Source organism: Pseudophryne corroboree, assembly GCF_028390025.1.
Source record: "Pseudophryne corroboree isolate aPseCor3 chromosome 3 unlocalized genomic scaffold, aPseCor3.hap2 SUPER_3_unloc_26, whole genome shotgun sequence".
Classification (NCBI taxonomy): domain Eukaryota; kingdom Metazoa; phylum Chordata; class Amphibia; order Anura; family Myobatrachidae; genus Pseudophryne; species Pseudophryne corroboree.
In genome coordinates, this window is record NW_026967515.1 from 679,084 (window position 1) to 695,826 (window position 16,743).

Here is a 16,743-nt window from a genome sequence, read left to right on the forward strand (position 1 = left end):
CTACGTCCTTTTTAATGACTCGAACCTCTCCAGTTCCTCCGCCTGGCAAGACCTTTGTCGCCACAAATCTTCAAAAACGGCTGCTTACCTGGGCTCACTCCTCTTCCTTCATGGGTCATCCTGGGGTTCTAAAGACTCTCAAATTTATTCAACAGTCTTATTGGTGGCCACGTCTCAAAGCCGATGTCCAAGAGTTTATAGCAGCATGTCCTAAATGTGCCCAACATAAGAGTCCAAGAAGTTCTCCACCAGGTTTATGACATCCATTATCCATACCCAAACAACCATGGACTCATATCTCAATGGATTTCGTGACCGATCTACCTCCATCAAAAGGGCGAAATACCATTTGGGTGATAGTGGATCGATTTTCGAAAATGGCACATTTCATTCCATTAACTGGATTACCATCAGCCCCTTTACTAGCCAGAATGTTCATCTCTGAAATCTTCAAGTTGCATGGCCTTCCTCGAGAGATCATCTCTGATTGGGGAACACAGTTTGTGGCCAAGTTTTGGAGGTCGCTTTGTTCATCTTTAAATGTCAAGTTGAATTTTTCTTCTGCATATCATCCTCAGACAGATGGACAAACTGAGAGAGTCAACCAAGACCTTGAAACATTTCTCCGGCTATATATATCGTCCTCACAGGATGACTGGGTTGACTACCTTCCATTGGCAGAATTTGCTCATAATAATCTCTTCCATTCATCTTCAGAATCTACGCCCTTTTATATTAACTTCGGCTTTCATCCTCGTGTGCCAGAGTTCCATCCATTGCCAGCCCTAGAGGTTCCAGCAGCAGATCAAGAGCTTCAACGTCTATCTAGAATCTGGAGTTGTGTGCGTAAGTCGTTGGTCAAAACTTCCGCACGTTATAAATCTTTTGCAGATAGAAAACGTAAAGCTATGCCGAGTTACAAAGTGGGAGACCAAGTTTGGATTTCTACGCGCAATCTCAGGTTCAAAGTTCCTTCTAAGAAATTTGTTCCCAAGTATATTGGTCCATTTCCCATTGTAAAGGTAATCAATCCTGTGTCATACAAAGTCAAGTTGCCACCATCTTTGAGAATTCCTAACGCCTTTCATACATCTTGTCACAACTGAGGGCCTGAGTTGACGGGAGGCAACCTCAGTTGTAGGGGCTGAGATGTAACGGAACCTGGGAGGTTGTATCAGACCCCTAGACATGTAAGTAACATGTAGAATAACTGCCGGAAGGCGTGACCACGACAACCAGGATAAAAGTCAATGATGTTTATTATGACAAACTCCGTAACACAGCAGCAAATAAGAAAACATAAAAGTCAGCAGGGCAATAATACAGTTCCTGGGTACTACAGGGTGGCAAGGGCCACAGGTACTGGTAGTGTGAGACAGTTCTAATAATCTTCTAGTTGGAAAGTCCTTACCAGGCCTGACTGTAGCAATGGAGAGAACCCAGGATCGTACCAGCTGGTGTTCCAGGAAAGGCTGGGCTGCTGAAGATAAAACGGCTGCTGTGGATACTGGCTGGAACCAGACTGTTGTTGGTACGGAGTGGATACTGGCTGGAACCAGTTAAATAATAAACGAACTTGAGAGCGCTGAAATAATAATACCGGTGGAGAGTGGTAAACTGCAGAAAGGACACTGGCCCTTTAAGGGAAGCTGTACACTGCTGGAAGCTGGGCTGGAAGCAGGTGATTGACTTGAGAGCGATGAAATAATAATACCGGTGGAGAGTGGTAAACTGCAGAAAGGACACCGGCCCTTTAAGGGAAGCTGTACACTGCTGGAAGCTGGGCTGGAAGCAGGTGATTGCTGTAGCTGGAAACAGGTGAGTCCAGAATGGATCGGAGAGTCAGGCTACACCGCAGATGGAATGCTGGTGCGGGTCTCTATAGCAGAAGTCTGGAGACAGGAGCTGGAACCTGGAAGACAACCACAGGAGAGAGACAAACTGGAACTAGGTTAGACAACCAAAGCACTGACGCCTTCCTTGCTCAGGCACAGCTTACTTATACCTGCAGCAAGGAAGGGGTTGGCTAGGCAATTATGAAAATCAACAATACAGACAGCAGATTGGTGGAAATGATCAGATGACAAAATCCAAGATGGCTGCGCCCATGCAGACACTTGGAGGGAAGTTTGGTTTGTAATCCATGTGAGAATTGAAACAGTAGTGGCGACGCCGGCCACAGGAGACAGGAGACGCCAGACTGACAAGCGCACATTTAACCACGCGGGCACAGCGGAGGCCGCGGCTGATGAAATCACCACTCTGACATTCTGCATGTGGAGACTCAGGAACAGCGGGATCCGGTCCTGGAACGCTGAGCCAGCCTTAGGAGGCATCTGAAGGGTAAGTAATGGCGTCCAGATACCCGGATCGTGACACATCTTTATTGAAGCCTTTGATTCTCAATAAGTTCCGTACTACCCAGTCCAAATCTCCTAAAGTTCACTCTGTGCAGGATGAGGAATTTGAAGTTAAAGAGATTGTGGACTCACGTTCCCGATATGGACGTTTACAGTTTTTGGTCGACTGGAAGGGTTACGGTCCAGAGGAGAGATCCTGGGTTTTCTCTGAAGATGTTCATGCTCCAAGACTGGTACAGAAATACTTTTCCAAAAATCCTGATAAGGTTCAAAGGTGTTCGGAGACCACCCGTAGAAGAGGGGGTACTGTCACGAACCGTTCTCTCCCCTTTGCGGGTTCTGGGGTTCATCCGTTGCCAGTGCGGTTGCTCGCGGTGCTGTGTGCCCGTGTGGGGACGCGGCGTGATCAGTGGCACAGGTAATGCAGAGTCTGGGAACTGGGAGTGCGGGGACCAAATGGCTTAAGGCACTGCAGTGTGTCTGCTGTATAGGAGGTGGCCATGTTGGAAACCAAATAGCTAATACAGAGCACTTGTGAAAACACCTGTGGGCAGGTGTAAGCCAATCCCGTGCTTGTGCTGCCTTTAAGTAGGCTGGGATTATGTTACTCTGGGCCAGTGCTTTGTTGTATCAACGCTGTGCTCTAGCTCTGAGCTCTCTCCGTGCATTCCTGTGTGATTCCCGTGGTCCAGATATTGCCTCCGTTCCCAGAAGTCCGTCTGCAGCCTTCACTGCTAAAAGATCCACCAGCTCCCCGCTGTGCTGTCAGTTAATTGCACACCTACTGGAAACAGTTGGATTCCCAGAGTCTTGCATGAGGTTACCTGTCGGCCTGCTTTCAACCATACAAAGTTTGGAGGATTCCACTACCCTCAGCTGTTCATTTGTTCTACTCTGCATTTAACCCATTCATCACCTTGTCATCTGCTACAGTTTCGCAGTGATCTCCGGAACCCGCAAGTAACCCAATTCAGTACTTTTATTTTTCTATGTTGCCATAACAAGGATAATTCTTCACAGTCTCTCAGTTAACTCTCAAAACTCCATTGCAAATCCTTACAGTTATTTCTTCATGTCTGCATTATCCAGTTAAACACATTCTACAGTTCAGCATCAAAGCTTGTTTATATTTGGACAATTCAACATTTATTCATCAGCTTGTTTTGCATACGTTTCCATGAACATTTCTTTTATTTGTCTTTGAGCTTTATCCTGCATATTATTTCTGCCATTCCTGCAATACTTCAGTATAATATGATGATTAACAACTTGTCATTTAACTCTTTACTGAATTGTTATTTTTAATAAATATATGAAACGGAACTTTCTTCGTCCTCTCTGCTTTCTTCATACCCCAGCACCTACACCTGTGGTTGGTCCCGGGTTAACGGATTCACCAAAACACCCGGACCTGACACTCTCACCACTAGAATCCATTTTGAATGCAGCTGCGAGGCTAATCTACCTTGCTAGATGGTCATCGTCTGCAGATCAGCTCTGTCAGTCCCTCTGTTGGTTACTGGTATTCTACTATGGTAGATGTACCATAGTTAAATCTCTTTCGCAAAGGTACACTGTATTCCTCAGGGAATAACATCAGGGTGCAGAGTTGGATCTTGATCCGAGGCACCAACAGGCTAAAGCTTTGACTGTTCCAGGATGCACCGCATTGCCTCCTCTATAGCCCCGCCTCCAGGCACTGGAGCTCAGTTTTGTTAACCAGTCCAATGCAGTAGCAGGTAAGAGAGATGGTAGATGTTAGTCACATAGAACCACATTCTGATGACAGAATTTCCACCTTGCACAGTTGTTCAGTGGAAGTGCCACGACGGGCTACCCAAGAAGGTCCAACATACCAAGTAGAATTGAGTTCCTCCTTGTTTGTTGATGTATGTTACTGCCGTTGTGTTGTCTGATTGAACCTGGACAGGGTGAGACTGGGGCATGTGCATTGCCTGGCGCAGTGCTTTGTAAATTACCCTGAGTTCCAGGACATTTATCGACAGTAATCTTTCTCGTTTGACCACAGACCCTGAAGCTGACAATTGAGGACCACTGCTCCCCAAGCTCTGAGACTTGCATCTATTGTCAGAATTATCCAACTCCAGACTCCAAACATGTCGGCGGTGAGATTGTGTATGTGGAGCCACCAGAGTAGGGCTACATCTGGCCCCTTCAGACAACCGCACCAACTGATGGATTTGTAGATGCGAGCCTGACCACTGTGCGAGAACATCCAGTTGAAAAAGACATAAGTGAAACCTTCTGAACTGGAGTGCTTCGAAAGATGTCACCATGTTTCCTAACAGTCGAATGCACAGATGCACCGAGACTGTCCGTGGTTTGAGCACCAGCTTCACCAGATGATGAATACTTTGTGCTTTCTGTTCTGGCAGGTAAATTCGTTGATCCACCATATGCAGAATCATTCCTAGGAATTGAAGTCTTTGACATGGGACCAGGCTTGAATTCTTCACAATCTAACCGTGCTGAACCAGTACATTGTACGTTAGTAAGGCATGTTGAAGGAGTACTTGTTGAGACGGAGCCTTGATGAGAAGATTGTCTAAGTACGGAACTATTATCACTCCCAGGGATCTGAGATTATTATTATTATTATTACCAGTTATTTATATAGCGCACACAAATTCCATAGCGCTTTACAGAGAATATTCGGTCATTCACATCAGTCCCTGCCCCAGTGGAGCTTACAATCTATATTCCCTATCACATGTACACGCACACAAATTCATGCTAGGGTTAATTTTGTTGGGAGCCAATTAACCTACCAGTATATTTTTGGATTGTGGGAGGAAACCGGAGTACCCGGAGGAAACCCACGCAAGTACGGGGAGAATATACAAACTCCCCACAGTTAGGGCCATGGTGGGAATCGAACCCATGACCTCAGTGCTGTGAGGCAGTAATGCTAACCATTACACCATCCGTACTATCATCACAGAAATCACCTTTGTGAACACCCGAGGTGCTGACGAGAGGCCAAACGGTAGTGTCTGAAATTGATAATGGTTTTGTTGTACTGCAAACCTTAAGTACACCTGATGCAGTGGCCAAATCAGAATGTGTAAGTACGCATCCTTGAGATCCAGCGAAATCATGAATTCCTGTGGTTCTAGACCTGCAATCACTGACCGCAGGGATTCCATCTTGAATCTGTAGTAAGTGACGTACTGATTGAGCCCCTTCAGGTTCAATATCGGTCTGACCAAGCTGTCTGGCTTTGGTACTACATTCAGATTGGAATAATAACCCTGACCCTGTTGAACTGGAACCTGAATCAAAACTGCTGCATCTACGAGAGACTGAATCGTGGTCTGCAGAACCACCTTCTTGTCTCCTGACACAGACAGGCCTGTCTTGAAAACCACATTGGTGGTAGACAATCGAACTCTATTTTGTAACCTTTGAACACTAAATTGTGGATCCACCAATCTGTGGAAATGCAACTTAGTTATGGGGCCTCCCGCTGCTATTATTATTATTATTACATTTTATTTATAAGGCGGCACATGTGTTTCGCAGCGCCGTACAAAGGACAGTACAGGGGACAAAACATAGCATTATAGTAAATAAATAACAGAAATAGAGTACAGATAACATAGAGCACCACACATTCTCAAGACATAATACAGATAAGATGGAAGTACTGATGGAGTGATCATCATACTACTAGAGGCTGGTGGCCATAGATGGAGATGAGCCTTTACTAGCAGGGTAAAGATGGTCGTTGAGTAGGGGAGAGCTGTGAGTGAAATGTGCTGAGACAAGGGCTTAGATAACAAGGGGAAAGAGGACCCTGCTCTGAAGAGCTAACAATCTAGTGGGGAGGGGCGACAGACAGATGACAAGAGGTGCAGGCAAGTGGGAGGTAGCCTGATGGCAGTATGCAAGCAAAGCTGAGATGTTCACGGCATGAGGCAGGGGGGTGGAGGCGTGGCTTCAGCACTGGGTTATGCATCGGGAGGGTATGCTTTGATGAGTAGGTGGGTTTTTAGTGCCCGTTTGAAGCTTTGCAAGGTTGGGGAGAGTCTAATGGAGCGGGGGAGTGCTTTCCACTGAAGGGGTGCAGCACGGGCAAAATCCTGAACTCGTGCATGGGAAGCAGTGACCAGGGCGGTGGAGAGGCGATGGTCATTGGTCGACGGTAGGGGGCAGGAGGGAGTATGAAGGGAAAGGAGGTTGCAGATGTAGGGAGCAGTGGAATTAGAGATGGCCTTGTATGTGAGGGTGAGGAGTTTGAAGAGGATTCTGTAGGGGAATGGGAGCCAGTGTAGATTTTGTCGAAGGGGATTGGCAGATGTGATGCGGCGGGAGAGGAAGACAAGCCTAGCTGCTATGCAGGCATAATCGTTCCCTCTCCCCCGCGATCTCCCCCTTCACTGATGGACCACAGCAGCAGTGAGAGCTGTCCACGGTCAGCCTCCCCCCTCTCCCCTGTCTAAAGACAGAGCTACGGCAGTCACCGTTTGTGGCTCCGGAGCTCTGGAGGGTAGCGGTTAGCAGAAGCTAACCGCGGGAGGGAGGGGGGAGCAGAGGTGGGCAGGAGGCAGGGGAGCGGTGGCGGCTTAGTGCCCAGTGGCAGCTGATGGGCAGGGCAGCAGGGGGACACACATGTAAAATAAAATAAAAACATAGTCCCCACATGGTGGGCAGCAGTGTGAGCTGACCGCCCCTCAGCCCCCAGCAAGAAAAAGCAAGGGAGCGGCGGCAGTGTGATCTGCCTGCCCGCTCATTACCTGAGATTAGTGGAGGCTATGATGGGGCTTCTCTTCACAAGCTCTGTCCTGCTCCTTTGGCAGCCCCAGGCTGCAATCAGCTCAGCTGAGTTTGGTCTATGGCGGTGCACCTCTCCTGAGCGCCAACAAGCCAATTGCTGCAGGCAGCAGCACCAACAATGCCGGACCCAAGCTTCTTAATAAACTGGGAAGGGATAGAGAGTAAAATAGAAAAAATCTTTCAAAAATAGAAGAAACTTGTGGAGAATCCTCCACGTGTGCCGTTCCCTGTGAGGCACAAAAAGCACACTGGTACCTTTGGGAGTATGGAGGTGGTGGAGGGTTACTAATTTAAATATTTAAATGTAACTGTCCCCATCCATATCCCAAGAGCACTCCAGTGACCCCTAGTGGATGAAAAATAAATTAAAAATAAGGTTTAAACATTAAAAAAGCATGTAAATATTTAATCAACACCAGTAGTGTTTTTTTGTCAATATATATATATATATATATATATATATATATATTAATAATGTGGTAATGTGCTTATTGATACTTTTTTGTGTGTTTTGATTTTAAAATGCTGCATATATGTTTTTGTTATCATGCATTCATGTGTCTTAAGATATTTTTTTATAACATAAAAATAAAAACACACTAATACAACAATTGTGCAATGCTTAGCTGAAGGGAGAGCAGATAATTTTGGTAAGTTTGTTTGCAAAAGCTCCAGTAGCGACTTCCGGTGGGCGGGCCTTAGGAACGGGCCACATTTCAAGTGAGCTCTCCGTCCCCCTCAGTGAGAGGCTCCCTATTCTCACTTATCCACCCGGGGAAGAGCCCCCCCCCCCACCAACGGGGCAGTTATAGCAGATACTTGTGGGAAAGTAGACTCTAGTCCCGGCTCCCCACCACCCACTGGAACGAGGGCGATTGTTGGACGCCGACTGCATTCACCGGCCACCATCTTGGATCCCTCCAGCCTGCAGCGCCTGAGAGCCTAAACAGGAAGCTCCCGATAGAGAACACATGGCCCCCTGCAGCAGCTGGCGGCATCCCCACCCACCAACGGAGCACCGGGCAGCCTGACCCTCCAGCAGTGTGTATCAGCTTCTGTGCTCACCCGCCTTCCAGGAGCGGTGGTGGGTGACGTCACTTGTGAGGTCCCTGGCTGATAGACGCTGGCACACATAGTGCACGGTGTCTCACGCCTAGCCCCCACCTCCCTCTCTGATACAGAGCCCTCTCCACTCAGCCTGCAGGAAAAGCACCATCAATCCCCTCCACTTCCACGGCTCAGTGCTCAGAGCCAGGCAACTGCTCTAACCGCCAGGATTCTAAGGGGAGCCACGTGTTTACACCACTCACCTCTGCCTGGGACTCCTGCCTCCTGCTCCCAACTCACTGCAGCAGCACTGGGCCACATAAAGCTGCAGCTGCAGCTACCAGCACACAACCCCTCCAATCACCTGGGGCACTGCAACCTATACCTGCACCCTAGTGAGTGCTATCATTGGTCCCCACTAAAGCAGGTACCGCGCTGGTCACTGCCTGCTTGACGGGGACACCACATTTAAATACGAGGACCACATTACCCTCTGCCTGCTTTATATCAACTCACCTCAGGGTGGGCTGCATTGCTGGACAGCCTGTGCTGGGCAACCCCCCATCCTGCAGTACTACAGCCACACAGCTCTGCCACGGTGTGATATGTGAATAGTGGCTCATCTCCTCCCCTGACATCACCTATCATACTTGATAGCTATTTACCAGCTCATTGTAGACAACCCATTGCAGCGTACCTTATTACTTTACATTACTACCCTTCCTCACCATGGAGAAATATGTGGCTAAAATGCCCAGAAACACCAAAAATTCACAGTCTCAAACTCAGAAACAGAAAGAGAAAATTCCCGCAGTCACGTCCTCTCCTCTCTGATCATCTTTCTCCAGGGATGATTCCTTGGACCTCCCTGACCTGACCCCTGACTATTCTGACACAGCTAAAAGAGCCAAGGAAGGTTCAGATATACTATCTCCACTGCTCGATGCTAAACTAGCCCCACTCACTGAAGCAGTGACCTCCGCAACCGCACTTCTGAAACAGCACACCTCCCGCTTAACAGAAGCTGAAGATAGGATCTCTACTGTGAAAGAAGAATTAACGAATGTAAAGGCTTTGCTACATACACAGGACACTAACATGCTGGCGTTTCAAGAAAAACTAGAGGAACTTGAAAAATCGGAATCGCCGGAATAATTAGCGCCTTATCGGTTTGCTGGAATCAGTGAAACCTAAAAAATTGCTTTATATTGCGTCCTCCTGGCTACCTGAAGCCCTAGGTCTACCGTCATCAGCCAGGCTGCTCCAGGTGGAGAGGGCACACCGTATCGGCCCTGACTGGCACGATAAACAACCACAGCGCCCCCATCCTGTCATATTTCGCCTATTGAATTACCTCGACAAGATTTCAATCCTAGACGCATACCGAAAGCTGAAAGATCTCAAATATGAGGACGCTAGGCTCTTATTATTCCAAGACTTTTCTTTCCAAGTCTCCACTAAATGCTGAGAATTCTCCCCAGTATGCACGGAACTGTACTCCAAGGGAATTCGTTTTGCGCTTTTATATCCCGCTAAGCTCCGAGTGCACTACAATGGTACCGCCATCTTTCTTGATACTCCACATGCTGCAAGAAACTTTGTGGCCTCATTGGACCCAGTTTCACTGCGGTCCTCTGATGCTGATGCAGATTCATATCTGAGTTTGATAAGTATCGATGTTATTGTTTTAACACACTGTTGATCTTAATCTTGTTCTTTATTGATTTTGTGATGTCAGGGAGGTTCTGCATTTACTGCAAAGGACCACAATCCCTTAGCCTATTTGGCAGAGTTGGGGCCTAGTGCTCCTTTTTCTTTTTCTCTTTTTCCATGCCTTTTCATCTTCTCTTTTCTTTTTCTCCGGCCTTTTTCTCCTTTCTTATCTTGCAGTTATTATTAGTGGATATAGTGGGCCTTTCAGGCCTCCACATTGGGTTCCTAACATTTTGAAAATGACTGACAGGTTATATTTGTTGTATTTCTCATGTTCCCCTTCACACATTCCACCCTTAGATATCTATTACATTTTTGTTCAAGGTATATTATCTACATGTTCCAGTTGGCCTACTTGCTGGGATGGGCCAATGTCCGTTATGATCTCATGTTACTGTTTGGCATTTCTCAGCAAAGGTATAGGATAGTACTATGTTGTCCTTCCTGGGTATTGCTCCCCCTCACCGTAAGACCTCTTTTAAATGTCTATCCTGGAATGTAGAAGGGCTTAACACCCCCATTAAACGTAAAAACAGGATTTTGATACCTACCAGTAAATAATTTTCTCCTAGTCTGTAGAGGACGTTGGGGACCACTTCATGACCATGGGGTATAGATGGTTCTTCAGGAGCCATGGGCACTCTTAAGACTTTTCAATGGGTGTGAACTGGCTCCTCCCTCTATGCCCCTCCTCCAGACCTCAGTTATAGGAACTGTGCCCAGGGAGACGGACATTTCGAGGAAAGGATTTACTTTAATACTAATGGTGAGATACATACTAGCTCACACCTCAACCATGCTGCACAACATGGCATTCAACATAACACACGCCAACAGGCATGAACCAATTACAGCAAACATGCTGAAACTAATAAAACACAACATGTGTAACTCTAATAAACAAAACTGCAGGTAAAGTACGCACTGGGACGGGCGCCCAGCATCCTCTACGGACTAGGAGAAAAGGATTTACCGGTAGGTATCAAAATCCTGTTTTCTCATATGTCCTAGAGGATGCTGGGATCCACTTCATGACCATGGGGTTTATACCAAAGCTCCAGTACGAGCAGGAGAGTGCGGATGACCCTGCAGCACCGATTGACCGAACTTGAGATCTTCATCGGCCAAGGTGTCAAACTTGTAGAATTTTGCAAATGTGTTTGACCCCGACCAAGTAGTTGCTCGGCAAAGTTGCAATGCCGAGACCCCCCGCGCAGCTGCCCAGGATGAGCCCACCTTCCTAGTCGAATGGGCCTTCACCGATGACGGTAACGGCAATCCAGACGTAGTGTGAGAATGCTGAATCGTACTTCTGATCCAACGCGCAATAGTCTGCTTGGAAGCAGGACACCCAATCTTGTTGGGAGCATACAGGACAAACAAAGACTCTGTTTTCTGTATTCGAGCTGTTCTAGCGACATAAATCTTCAAAGCTCTAACCACATCTAGAGACTTTGACTCAGTGAATGTGTCTGTAACTACTGGCACCACAATAGGCTGGTTTATGTGGAAAGATGAAACCAGCCTTGGAAGAAAATGTTGACGAGTTCTCAAATCTGCCCTATCTTCATGTAAGATCAGGTAAGGGCTCTTGTGAGACAAGGCTCCCAACTCAGACACCTGCTGTGTGGATTGCCAATGCCAAAAGTATCACCATTGTCCAAGTGAGAAACTTCAACTCTATCTCTTGTAGAGGCTCAAACCAATCTGATTGAAGAAACTGCAACACTACATTAAGGTCCTATGGTGCCACTGGAGGCACAAATGGATGCTGGATGTGCAGAACCCCTTTCACGAAGGTCTGAACTTCTGAAAGAGAGGCCAATTGTTTTTGGAAGAACACTGACAAGGCCAAAATCTGGACCTTGATTGACCCTAATCGGAGGCCCGCCTCCACACCAGCCTGCAGAAAATGGAGAAAATGTCCCAACTGAAACTCTTCCGTAGGAGCCTCCTTGGATTCACACCAAGACACATATTTTCTCCAAATACGGTGGTAATGTTTCGACGTGACGCCTATCCTGGCCTGAATAAGGGTGGGGATGACTTCTTTGGGAATACCCTTACGGGCTAGGATCCGGCGCTCAACAGCCATGCTGTCAAATGTAGCCGCTGTAAGTCTTGATACACGCACGGCCCCTGCTGCAGCAGGTCCTCGCGAAGAGGAAATGGCCGAGGATCTTCTATGAGCAACTCCTGAAGATCTGGATACCAAGCCTTCCTTGGCCAGTCTGGGGCAATGAAGATTGCTCGAACTCTTGTTCTCCTTATGATCCTTAGCACCTTTGGGATCAGCGGAAGTGGAGGGAAGACATACACCGACCGGAACACCGACTGGGCCACTAGCGCAACCACTGCTATTGCTTGAGGGTCTCTCGACCTGGAACAATATTTCTGAAGCTCCTTGTTGAGACAAGATGCCATCATGTCTACTTGAGGAACTCCCCAAAGACTTGTCACCTCTGCAAAGACTTCTTTGTGGAGGCCCCACTCTCCTGGATGGAGATCGTGTCTGCTGAGGAAGTCTGCTTCCCAGTTGTCAACTCCTGGAATAAAAATTGCCAACAGAACCTTTACATGTCTTTCTGCCCAGAGGAGGATCTTCGTCACCTCTGCCATTGCCGCTCTGCTTTTGTTCCGCCCTGCATGTTTATGTACGCGACTGCTGTTACATTGTCCGACTGGATCTGCACGGAATGATTTTGAAGATGTACCGCTTGATTAAGGCTCTCAATTCCAGCACGTTTATTTGAAGGCAGACTTCCTGACTTGACCATTTTCCTTGGAAGCTTTCCCCCTGAGTGACAGCTCCCCAACCTCGGAGACTTGCATCCGTGGTTACCAGGATCCAGTCCTGAGTCCCGAACCTGCGTCCCTCTAGTAGGTGAGAACTGTGTACCCACCACAGGAGTGAAAACCTGGCTTTTGACGACAGGATTATCTTCCGGTGCATGTGTAGGTGGGATCCCGACCACTTGTCCAACAGGTCCAACTGGAATACCCTGGCATGGAACCTGCCAAACTGTATGGCCTCGTAGGTCACCACCATCTTCCCCAACAACCGAATTCACTGATGGATCGACACACTCGATGGTTTCAATATCTGTTTTACCATTTTCTGGATTTCCAGAGCCTTTTCCACCAGAAGAAATACTCTCTGAACTTCTGTGTCCAGAATCATCCCGAGAAAAGACAATCTTGTCGTCGGTTCCAACTGTGACTTTGGATAATTTATGATCCATCCGTGTTGTTGGAGTATCGACAGGGAGAGTGTGATGTTTTATAACAACTGCTCCCTGGATCTCGCTTTTATCAGGAGATCGTCTAGATAAGGAATTATATTGACTACATTTTGACAAAGGAGACCCATCATCTCCACCATCACCTTCGTGAATACCCTCGGCGCCGTGGAGAGACCGAAAGGTACGTCTGGAATTGGTAATGGCAATCCTGAACCGCGAATCTCAGATAAGCCTGGTGAGGAGGATAAATGGGAACATGCAGGTAAGCATCTTTTATGACTACAGACACCATGTAGTCCCCCTCCTCCAGACTGGAAATCACTGCCCTCAGTGATTCCATTTTGAACTTGAATTGTTTCAAGTAGAGATTCACATTTTTAAGGTTTAGGATCAGCCTGACCGAGCCGTCCGGCTTCGGAACTACAAAAAGGCTTGAGTAAAACCCCTCCCCTTGTTGTGACAAAGGTACCAGGACTATGACCTGATCCTGACATAATTTTTGGATTGCCGCTGTTACTGCCTCTCTTTCTGGGAGAGAAGCTGGCACGGTCGATTTGAAAAATCGTCAAGGGGGGACGTCCTGAAACTCCAGCTTGTATCCCTGGAACACTATTTGCAACACCCAGGGATCCAGTCCAGACAGAATCCAACCTTGGCTGAACAGTTTGACATGTGCCCCCACCCGAGCGGCCTCCCGCAAAGGAGCCCCAGCGTCATGCTTAAGATTTGGCAGAAGTAGGGGTAGACTTCTGCTCCTGGGAACCTGAAGCTGCTGTGGACTTCTTTCCCTTTCCCTACCCGCAAAGAAGGGGAAACCTCTCGCTTTTTTGTATTTATTGGGCCGATAGGACTGCATGTGCGGGTGATATGTCTTTTTTGCCGGTGCAGGCGCAGAGGGCAAAATGTCGACTTACCTGCGGTAGCCGCCGAGACTAACGCATCCAGTCTATCGCCAAATAAGGCCTCACCTTTATATGGGAGAGCCTCCATATTTCTTTTGGAATCTGTATCCACATTCCACTGGCGAATCCACAATGCCCGCCTAGCCGATACTGCCATGGTAGCAGCTTGTGAACTCAAGAGTCCAATAGCTTTCATTGCTTCTAGCATGTAGGCGGCAGCGTCTTTGATATTCCCTAACTTAAGGAGTATCTCATCTTTATCAATCGTGTCAATTTCTGATGACACGCTTTCTGACCATTTTTCCACAGCGCAACTCACCCACGCGCTGTGGGCCTGAGCAGTGTACCATTGGCAACATAAATGTATTTCAATGTAGTTTCCATCTTTCGGTCTGCCGGCTCTTTTAGTGAAGCCGTGCTAGGTGCAGGGAGAATTACCTTCTTTGTCAACCTGGACACTGCACTGTCTAACAGGGGGTGACTCCCATTTTTTCCTGTCCTCTACCGGGAAAGGATAAGCTATCTGAATTCTCTTGGGAATACGAAATTTATTTTTGGGATTCACCCACATCCCTTCAAAGAGAGTATTTAGCTCGTGAGAAAGAGGGAAAGTGACCTTAGATTTCTTTTCTTTATAGAAATAAGCCTTCTCCTGAGGTACAGGAGTGGCTTCCGTGACTTCCAGAATGTCCCTTATAGCCACAATCATATATTGTATATTTTTGCCAATTTATGATCTATTTATCTGGAGTCACTATCGTCGACACAAGAATCAGTGTCCGTGTCAGTATCAGTATTCACAATATTTGCAAATGGTCTCTTATGTGACCCAGAGGGGTCGCCTGCGGATGGAAGAACAGAGCTCTGAAAAATCACATCTTCCACAGATTTTCTCCAGCACTCAGCATGAGATTCAGACTTATCTAATCTCCTATTGATATGATGCATACTATCACGTATTTCTTTCACCCATGCAGGCTCTTGGTGTGCTGGCAGCGCCACCACATTACACTTCTGTGTACCTAAAATGGTTTCCTCCGGGGAGGAACTCCCTGCCTCTGACATGTCTTACACATGTGTACAACATACACACAAACACACTGGGACTAATAGGGGACAGACCCACAGTAAAATCTGTCAGAGTTTTAGGGTCTCCTGCCCTGTGCTGCCACGTCGTCATGGCAACCGGCAGACAAGTGCTAGCGGAGTAACCTGAGCGCAGCTGATACTCCGGTTCGGGTCTTTTGCTGTGCAGTGGTTATAGGCTCTGTGCACGGCAGGGGATCCGGTGCTGGTTTTTGTGCTCACAGTCTGTGAGGTCTGAGTGGGGCGTGGACAGAACCTGCTTTATAAACCCTCTTCTCAGGTTAAGCAGATGCTGCTGAATCTTTGTTGGTTAGTCAGTTCCTGAAAGTTAGCCAGTACTGTGAAGCTTTGTATTTGTTGTTGCTTACTGCAAATAGGCCTGGGGATTTGGTACTACACTCTGCCAATCCAGACCTAGCAGTAAGACTGGAGTCAGTCGTTTAACTTGCTGGGGTTCTTTTGCTACTCTATGAACTTAGCAAGTTTGCGGCTGTATTCTCAGACTTCAATAACAATAGAATTTTAGCGCAAAAAGGTCATAGATGAGATGAGAAGATCAATAAGCAATCATATTTAATGCATATAAAATCTTAAAAACATCCATGGAATTACACAAAAAATAAAATATAGTAAACTAGGTAATAACTGTACACATGCAAATTGTGTGATGATGTTGTACCCTATAGAGGGTATATAGCACAACTCCCAGACACATTCAGCTGCAATTGTGGAAAGATAATAGGACCTGTTCCTATGTATATAGTCCCCTTCTGTATCCAATATTAGCAATAGAATAGTCCTTTGTTAGCAATAGTTACCACAGAAGATCAAGGATATTTAAGCGGTACAGCACTCCGCAATATTGCAGTTCCTTGGTGCAGTGGAATAACTGTAAAGTTCCTCAATTGAGAAGGTTTACCTCCTGGCAAAGGTCCATAAGGTACAGTGGGGGACTTGGTTCAGGTCCTCTATCTCCAGATTTTCATAGGTCCAGGGAGTATTGCAGGGGAGCAGCTCACACCAACGCGTTTCGTTGTGGTCACACAACTTTTTCAAAACTTTTTTGTCTGTGAGTTCATTTGTTTTGCATCCCTCTCCGTTCAGACACCAGTACATTCCTGCAGGCACTGGTGTGCATAACAGTTCAGACACCAGTACATTCCTGCAGGCACTGGTGTGCATAACACAGAGGGACACAGTTAAAGAGCAGCCAGTTCACAACCCCAGCGCCAGTATCTAATGCCTGTGAACACAGAATGCCCACTGACATGCAGCGCTTTATACACAGTAAAACACACCTGTAAAGCACCAAATTCACTTGTGCCCCTCCTGTTTTGCACTCTGACACTTGTAGTCAGAAGTGAATGAGGACAGTGATGTCTCTGCAGCCTGAGGAGAAAATGGCACTTAGCAGTGTGCTGGCTGCCTGAGGAAGAAGCCACGCCCTTTTTACCTCAGAGGGGGTAGGGCTGTGCCTGGGCATCTTATGCCCCCTTTTTGCCAGTTTATAGAGGTGTTTTTGCTGCCCAGGGTGCCCCCGCGCCCTGAACCCTGCAGTGCCTGTGTGTGTGGGCAGCAATGGTGCGCTGCGCTCCC

General features: G+C 47.2%; 1 protein-coding gene across 1 annotated transcript in view; it reads left to right on the forward strand.

Moving 5' to 3' along the window:
- LOC134983832 (uncharacterized) overlaps nucleotides 1–16,743 on the forward strand; it is a gene marked incomplete at its 3' end in the record, with an annotated part of 177,423 nt that overhangs the window by 81,322 nt on the left and 79,358 nt on the right. Inside the window, exons 6-7 of the mRNA XM_063949456.1 lie at nucleotides 9,053–9,269; nucleotides 10,264–10,334. Of these exons, the coding sequence (XP_063805526.1) occupies nucleotides 9,053–9,269; nucleotides 10,264–10,334 (288 nt within the window). The remainder of the gene's footprint in view (nucleotides 1–9,052; nucleotides 9,270–10,263; nucleotides 10,335–16,743) is intronic.